Source organism: Pithys albifrons, chromosome 2, assembly GCF_047495875.1.
Source record: "Pithys albifrons albifrons isolate INPA30051 chromosome 2, PitAlb_v1, whole genome shotgun sequence".
Lineage (NCBI taxonomy): Eukaryota > Metazoa > Chordata > Aves > Passeriformes > Thamnophilidae > Pithys > Pithys albifrons.
In genome coordinates, this window is record NC_092459.1 from 613943 (window position 1) to 622307 (window position 8365).

The following is an 8365-nucleotide window of genomic DNA, read 5'->3' on the forward strand; positions in this document are numbered from 1 at the left end:
GGGGAGGGTGGCTAGTTCTGGGAATATCTTCTGGAAGGACTTCTGACTTTCTCCTTCTCTGCTTGGCATTGTTCTGGGATCATAATGGCATAACCCGTGTGACACAGAAATTTATTCCTGGCCTGGAGCACAGCCTTTGGGCAAGAGGAGAGGCTGAGAAAAGATGGCCAAGACACCCTGAGGTGGGCTCTTGCCAGGAATGGTGATGATAGAGAGCAGAGGGGATGAGACAAATATGCTCGTATGTCTCCTGTGGGGGACAAGAAGGGTCACACCACGTGGTGCCTTCCTAGACCCTTGCAGTGTCTTCACTGCTGGATTTGCAAAAAAAGATAGTTCTTCAATATCCCACCCTCAGCTCTGGAAAAGTCTTCAATGCTGATTAGAAGCTGAGTTGTGCTTTGCATGACAAAAAAAAAAAAAAGGGTGGGGGGCAGTTCTAGGAACGGGCCATTTGGCATCTGTGATATTTGCTACTGTGGATAACAAGGCTGAGCTTCATTTGGCTCCAGAGCCCTAATTACATCCCAGACTTCATTAAAACTCTTCTCTGGAGCTGCTCGGTCACAACAGCTCAACATTGTTAGTTAATGAAACATGAATATGGACATGGCAGTGGGACAGGAGGAGCAGTGGACTGTCCCTTCCACCCGTGACAAGGTTAACACACTGACCTCCAAATTCAGCCAGTGGAGCTGAAGCTGCAAAGATGCAAAATTCTTGGTAAAAAGCAGTGCTGGAGACCAGCAGAGGCCTTGGGGATGCTCCCACAAGATGGGACAACCAGGCAAGGACGTCTCCAAGCAGTTTTTGTCTCCAGTTTAGCACCAGACTCTGGGTTTTGCTCTGAGAGTTGCAAAAACTCTCGATAAAAACTTACACAATGAATGTAGGAAAGCCCCTGAACACACATACCCCCGACAGCCCAGCTGATGTACAAAGCTTTGGAAGCTTCCTGCAGGATTTTGCAAAGGCAATGACAAAACCTTTGCTGATATTTCAACTTAATTAACCCCCTCTTCATGGCTTTTCCTGTAGCCACTTGCTGGGGATTTATTTTCTAGAAAGCATCAGGAATGGAGGCTGCAGGGCTGGGAATTGCGACAGCAGATGGCACAAGCCTGTGCACACACGAGGGCCCCTGGAGCCACCGACGGTTGGGATCCCATTTCACAAAGGTTTAGTCTTCGCGGTCCTGGGGGAAAAACAACCGGATTAATTTATGGTTCCGTGCACGCCACGTCCCGGCTGCCACCTAGTGCTCATCCCTGCGGCGCAGACAGCGCGGGTGTCACACGGGGGGACATCGGGGTGGCCTTGTACAGGTCCACGAGAAACTCGGGGACATCATCGGGGTGGGCTTGTACAGGTCCACGAGAAACTCGGGGACATCATCGGGGTGGGCTTGTACAAGTCCACGAGAAACTCGGGGACATCATCGGGGTGGGCTTGTACAAGTCCACGAGAAACTCGGGGACATCATCGGGGTGGGCTTGTACAAGTCCACAAGAAACTCGGGGACATTGGAGTGGGCTTGTGCCAGTTCACAAGAACCCAGGGGAAATCAGGGCGGGCTTGTGCCCGTGCGCGAGAGCTTGGCGGACAGCAGGGTGGGCTTGTGCCAGCGCATAAAAACCTGGGACACATCGAGGTGGGCACAAGAACCCAGGGGACATCAGGGCGGGCTTGTGCCAGCGCACAACAGCTTAAGGGATACCGGGATGGGCTTGTGCCCACACGTGCACAGTAGCCCCAAGGGTCTCGGGCTAGTGCAACCTCCACGTCCGCAAGATTCCGAGGTGTGACACAAGCATCGTAACGTCACATCGCTCGGCGATGGCGGGGGACACTGGGGGAGGTCCCGGGTGGGAGCGGGTAAGGGCGGCCGGGGCGGGACCGCCCCCGGCGGCTCCTTCCTCCTCCTCCTCCTTCTCCTCCCCTTCCTCCCTCCTCCTCCCTCTCCTCCTCCTCCTCCTCCGCAGGATGCGCGGGGCCATCCCGAGGCTCAGCCTGGTGCTGCTGGCCGCGGAGCGCGGGGCGAGTGAGTGACTGCGCAGGATGCGCGCAGGATGCGCGGGGCAGTGGGAGGGCTGTGCCCCCGCTAAGAGGGAGGGAAGACAAGTGGGAAGGTGGCAGCAGCCCCTCTACAGCCATTCCCGGGGTCCCGATTCACTCCCGGGGACCTGGAAGGGGGGGTGGGTGGGAGGTCACCCCTGCGCCCCAACGGAGGGGACATGTGCGGTTCCTACCAAGGGCTCGGGCGTTCAGCATCCCTGCGGACCCAGCCGTTCTCTCAGGGGTTTAATATGAAAAAGTTTTTTTTTTTCACTTTTTATTTATTTATTTATTTGTGTGTTTTGGAGCCTGAGGTTTTTATCAGAGCCCTTCTTGGGGCCGGGCCCCTCCGTGGCGATGGCTGTGCCGCAGCTGACAAGCCACAGTGAGCCAGCAGCTGGAGATAAGACTGGGACAAGGGCTGCGAACCCCCTCGGTGGCTGGGAGACGGAATTGTGGCGGGAATGGCTTTAAACTGAAAAAGAGTAGGGCTAGATTGGACACTAGGAATAACTTTCCCTGTGAGAGTGGTAAGGGCCTGGGATTGAATTCCCAGAGAAGCTGTGGCTGCCCTATCCCTGGAAGTGTTCAAAGCCAGACTGGATGGGGCTTGGAAAGTGTCCCTATCCATGGCAGGGGCGTTGGAACAATATGAGCTTTAAGGTCCCTTCCAACCCAAACTTTTCCAGGATTCCATGATTATGGGTGTCACCTCTCAGTTGCTGGGTTGTGTGGCTTTGGCATCCCTCAGTCAAGCAGTGTCTCTCTGCCCTTCTCCAGGGCTCTCTGCCATCATCCACTACCTTGTCTGTGGACAGCTGGGCTGGTTTGGGCTGACCATTGCCTGTGTGGTGCCTGGCTATGCAGCTCAGCTCCTCAGCATCCTCTGGTTCCGGGCAGACGGACATCAGCCTGGCTGCTGGCTCCTGGTGCTCCACCTTCTGCAGCTGGGACTCTGGAAGCGGTGAGAGATGCTCCCTGTGACCCAACCAACCCCCACAACCCGCGTGCAGCAGTCCCAAACTGCAAAACCAGGATGGACATCCCACCACAGTGACTCTTGCAGGTACTGGGATGTTTTGCGGATGGTGGCGGAGATGGATGGCAGAGCCCATGCCGGGGAGGTGCTGACACGGCTCGGGGATGTGTGTGTGCTGCAGCTCCTGGAAGCCCTGCTGCAGACCCTGCCTCACCTCCTGCTGCAGGCCTACATTGTCGTGGCTGTTGAGCCAGTGGACTTCATCCCTGGTGAGCCTGGAGTTCTCAGAAGGATGCTTTGAATTATTTAGGGGTGATGCATTTGGATGAGGGATGCATGTGCCCACCAGGTAGGGCATGGGGCAGGCTCTGGATGAAGGAGAGCACTGCAAAGGGACTGGGAAGCCTCTATGCAAAGCAGCAGGGACAAATGTGGCTGCAAGATCTGCCCTGGCTGAACCTTAGAGAGTTCTGAGCCACCCATGGCTTCTCCTGGCCAGTGCAGTCAGTCCCCCATACAAGTGATATCCATGCACAGATTCTTGGCTAGGTGTGAACTCAGCATGTTCCTGTTGATTGTCCAGCCCTAATCACATGGCAGTGCTGAGCATTTAGGGGTTTGGGGCTGCTTTGAAGGAAAGGTGAACTTGTAGGTTCATCTAAAGGAAGGTGAAAGGAAGAAACTGCGGTGTGGAGTCATAGCATGCACAAGGTCACACTCCATCAGTGTCCATCTCTGGTTCAGTGACAATGACTGGGATGGACCTACCCTGGGGTTGCAGAGATCTACCTGTGGGAGAGAGTGGTCAGAGGATTTGCTCAGGCAGAGCCTGAGCACACAAAGGAGACCAGATTTAGCAGAAACTAATTGAAATACTCTAGTTCATTCCCTGGAAACATCCAAGGCCAGGGTGGATGGGCTCTGAACAACCTGATCTAGTGGAAGGCGTCTCTGCTCACTGCAGGGAGGTTGGACTAGATGGTCTCTAAGGTCCCTTCCAACCCACACCATTCTGTGATTCCATGATGCTATGATGTTGGCAGGACCATGGGGTGTCTGGCTTGCATTGGGGTGCCATACTGCCAACAGCATTTTGACATTGAGATATGGCCTACAGGGCAGCTGGGCATCATTCAGAGCCCTGACTGCCCCTGTCCCTGTGCAGGTGTCAGTGCAGGGCTGTCCCTGCTCTCCCTTGCCTGGGCTTTGGTCTCCTACAGCCACTTCACCTGCCTGCTGAAGCCTGGTCATCTCAGCCTGCCAGCCATGGCCATGCTCTGCCTGCTGCTCTGGAGGACAGGGATGCTGGGGACCAGAGTCCTGGCCCTGGTGCTCTTTGCCAGGCTCTATTGCTTTTGGGTTTTCGCTGTGGCAGGTAAGATCTGAGATCCTTCTTTTCCACATCCCACCCTGAGGTCAGCCCTGTGATGCTTCTGGTGCTGGAGCTCTTTGGAGCCTCCCCCAGGAATGGCTTTGACAGGGCAGTCCCTTCTCCTTGCAGGTGTCCACTGGTTGCTCATGTCCTTCTGGCTGGTGGCCCAGCAGACAGACATTGTGGCCCAGCCACACTGCTGGAGGCTGTTTAATTGCCTGGTGGGAGCCGTGTACATCTTCTGCTACATCAATGTCCGACCCGGTCCCTCCAAGACCAGGGTGTTTGTGTTTTATGCAGTAAGTACCCAGGATATTCAGTATTCCATGTGGATACAGCTGCTGGGGTGGAGCTTCAGACTCTCCTTTCTCCTCTCTCACATCACTACTTGAAAAAAAGGCAGCATTTACAGTGTCCAAAGCCACATGGTCACCAAGGTGGGTGCATCTTCTGTCCTGGCTTCATTTCCCTAGAGGCAGCCCTACAATGTCAGAGTTATTTTCAATGGTAAAAAAAACACGGAGACCTTGCCAAAAGTTAAATTCAACAACTTTAATGTTTTAAGTGGTAAGTTAGGTATGAAATAAAACAGGTTAGATGGGGCTCTGAGCAACTTGATCTGCCCATGCTAGGGTGTTAGAACAAGATGATCTTTAAGATCCCTTCCAACCCAAACCATTCCATGACTCTATGAATCTATGAAAATTAGAAACTGTGTTTTCTGTCATCAGAAGCATAGTTAAAGCCATCAGAAGGATAAAGGTGACAATTCTTTCTCCCCTGCTCTGCAGATAATGCTGATGGAGAACACACTCCTGCTGCTCTTGGCCACCCGGTTCCTGCAAGCAGAGCTGAAGAGCAGCCTGGGTGTGACTGGGGCTGTCATGTCAGGGTCTGTGATAGGTAAGATCCAGGTGTTTTAGAGCCTGGATTGCACATTTTGAGAGTAATTTGAGGAAATGAGCATCATCAGTTATTTTTGATGCATCAGACTGTTTGCTTTCTTTCTTCCAGCTTTCAGTTTAACCCATTTTCCCTTGTCCTGTCACTCCAACCCTTATCCCAAGTCCCTCTCCAGCTCTCTTGGAGCTCCTTCAGGCACTGGAAGGGTGTCTGGTCTCCCTGGAGCTTTCTCTTCTCCATGTGAACACCCCCAGCTCTTCCAGCCTGTCTCCAGAGCAGAGATGTCCTCAAACCATCTCTGTGCCAAGCAGGCTCATGTTTTCCCAGTGGGATGGGGCAAAGGGGACCTGTAATCCCTGCCTGTGCTGGGCTTTGTGTATTTCCCCAGACCAGTTGCAGGCGGATCAGTAATGATCAAGAAAGGGTGTATTTGGGCTGGAAAAGGAGCAGTTTTTCTGGCCTTGGATGAGTTTAGAATAGAAGTAGGAAGGAACCTGATGTCTGTACCAGTAGGAGGCCCCTGATGTCCAACAGCTGCTCTGCAAAGTGCTTGTTGATCTAGAGGTGACAGTGAGGTCTGGCCTCTTCACATCTCACCCAAATGGTGCTGGGACTCATCCCCTGACATCTTTCTGCTCTTTTCCAGGTGCCACAGCTCTGGTGGTTTATTACAGCCTGCTCCATCCCAAGTCCACAGAGATCTGGCAGGGATTCCTGGAGACAATCTGCAGTGCTGCAGCAGATGATGACCACGAGGTCTCTGGAGAGAGCTCCCAAGCTGGGCAGAGTTCAGGAATTTCGGGAGATGAAGAGTCCTCGTCGGGGGAAAGAACCACAGCAGATCCCCAAAATGGGAACAGCTCATCGCTCCTGCAATCCAAAGGATGTTTGGAGAACAGCTGGACAAACCATCACCACTGGCTGCTGGTAAAGCTGGCCTTGAAGACAGGAGATCTGTCTGTGATCACTGCAGCTTTCGGAGACAGTGGCATGGGAGAGGTTTATCCGGGAGGATGGATGATGGGGAAACCCACTGGTGTTGAGCCTGGAGCAAACTTTTCCTTCCCCATGAGAGACATCCATCCTCAGAGGGTTGAATCTGGTCTGACAGCAGGGACTGGAGAAGGCATCAAACCCAGTGCTGGCACTGTGGGAATGGCACAGGATGGAGCAGAGCAGGAGCCTGTTTTTCCCCCATCCGTACCCTGTCCCGGCAGCTTCTCCCCGGATTCAGCTGAGGGCTCCTCTGTGTATTTCAGTGCAAGTGCAGGAGGCATCACCTCGCCTGGGAGAGGGGCAGGTACAGCAACGTGCATGGCCCTGGTGCAAAGGGATGGGGAAGCCCAACTTTCTCCAGGATGCCTGGGAGAAGGGGGAGGAGCAGTAGGAGGAGGAGAAGGTGGAGGAGGAGAGGATTTATCCCTTGGGATGGCAAGCATCAGCCCAATCCTGGGCGCTTGTGCCCATAAGCACCTGCAGAGAAGCTCTTCCTTTGGGAACACAGGCAGCTGTGGGGTGGCAGGTCCCCCCAAAGAGGGCTCAGAGGCCATGGGGACAGAGGGTGCCCTCATGGAGTGGCATCACCTTTGGGACACCCACCCTTGTGGCACACAGAGGACTGTTGTGAGGAGCAAGCTGAGGTCACCATGCTTCACCTCCACCCCCAAGGCTGACCCTAAATGCCTACAGCAAGAACTGGAGGAGCTGGGAGAGGGGACAGATGTATCTGGGTTGCCAGGTTGACCCTGTAAGCAGCTGCACTGTCACCTTGGGGTGACTGTCTCATCAGTAAGGCACGGCAGGAGGTGGTGGAGTGAAGACTGTCCCCCTGATACCAGAGAGATGTGCTCCTCCATCTCCAGGACATCACCTTCCCTCATGGTGCATCTTCTGCTTGAGGTTTTAAAGAACTTCAAAGGTCTTAAAAAGCCCTAAAAGTCCAGGGCTAGTTATTTGTTGATCTTATTTATGTCACAGTCCTGTCAGGCAGCTAGAACATGCTGCCCTTGATGTATTTGTGACAATGACTTGAAGTGTGTCCTTTACCAAGTGCCTGCACAAGCTGCTGGCCTGCCTCAGTGTGGAGATCTGGCTGCTGTCTCCAGGCTGCAATCTTGGCCAAAGCAAGAATCTTCTCAGGACAAGTAAGTGCCCAAACCAGAAAAGTTACGAGTTTTATTCTCAAATGTCCTTCCTTTCGGGCCCTCAAGTAAGGCTCAGTAGTGCTTGGTTTATTTTTCCCCCATCTTGAGGCCTTTACCAACTCCATTTTTGGGGGTTCACACAGGATCTCAGATCCTCTTCATGCTGCAGACCACAACCTCAGGACCCTGACTTAAAGCCAAAAGCCATGTCCTGCTGCTTGCCTACTGTCCCATGTCCTCAAGTGGCCTTTTCTGTCCAGCCTCCTCCTTGCTTCTTTCCACTAAGCTGGAGATCATAGAATCACAGAATGGTTTGGGTTGGAAGCTCATTTAGGTCCAACCCCCTGCCAGGGGCAGGGACACCTTCCACTAGATCAGGTTACCAGGTTATAACCCTCATCTGCCTGGACGCTGCCTCCTAAATTTAGCCTCAAGTCAAATCACAGATCTGAATACTCGTGCCACCATAAAATCCCCAGTGCAGCCAGGGTTCATTTATATCAGGGAGTAACAGACTCAATGCCATGGTCTTAAAAATAGCCAATGCTTCCCAACAGGCTGGCTGGGCATGGATTTGTGCCCAGGACATGGGTTGGTGCCCAGGACATGGCTCGACATGTTAGTTGAGGTGTGGTCAGGTGGATTCACCTGCGAGCTCATGGCAGTTGATGCACATCTGACCACGTCCTCCAGCTGTTGTCCTGCTGTGGGCAGGACTCTGGTGGTGCCACAGGGCAGGAAAGGCAGCAGGAAGGACATAGGCATGTGATGAATTACTAAAAAAGCTTCCATGATGCGTTCACTGCTCAGGGCTGACCCAGCCAGATGTTTCTTCTGGGCACTGAAAACCCAGTTGGTGCCTGTTATGAAGTGAAGCCACATTCCAACGTGATGAAGGCTCCGTGTCTCCAC

General features: G+C 53.4%; 1 protein-coding gene across 1 annotated transcript; it reads left to right on the forward strand.

The window, feature by feature from the left end:
• The first annotated feature begins 1983 nt into the window (after positions 1-1983).
• XKR5 (XK related 5) lies at positions 1984-7271 on the forward strand. The gene is made up of 7 exons (XM_071547746.1): positions 1984-2041; positions 2836-3019; positions 3122-3303; positions 4200-4409; positions 4536-4705; positions 5198-5309; positions 5956-7271. Exons 1-7 carry the CDS (start codon positions 1984-1986, stop codon positions 7050-7052), a joined length of 2013 nt encoding a protein of 670 aa, XP_071403847.1. The 3' UTR covers positions 7053-7271.
• Positions 7272-8365: the final 1094 nt, after the last annotated feature.

Excerpts from the sequence above, each read along its gene's own strand:
- XKR5 (XM_071547746.1), top strand. The coding sequence starts at position 1,984 with ATGCGCGGGGCCATCCCGAGGCTCAGCCTGGTGCTGCTGGCCGCGGAG. Across the intron at positions 3,304-4,199 it reads GCCAGTGGACTTCATCCCTG|GTGTCAGTGCAGGGCTGTCC; the intron begins GTGAGCCTGGAG and ends GTCCCTGTGCAG. Across the intron at positions 5,310-5,955 it reads CATGTCAGGGTCTGTGATAG|GTGCCACAGCTCTGGTGGTT; the intron begins GTAAGATCCAGG and ends GCTCTTTTCCAG.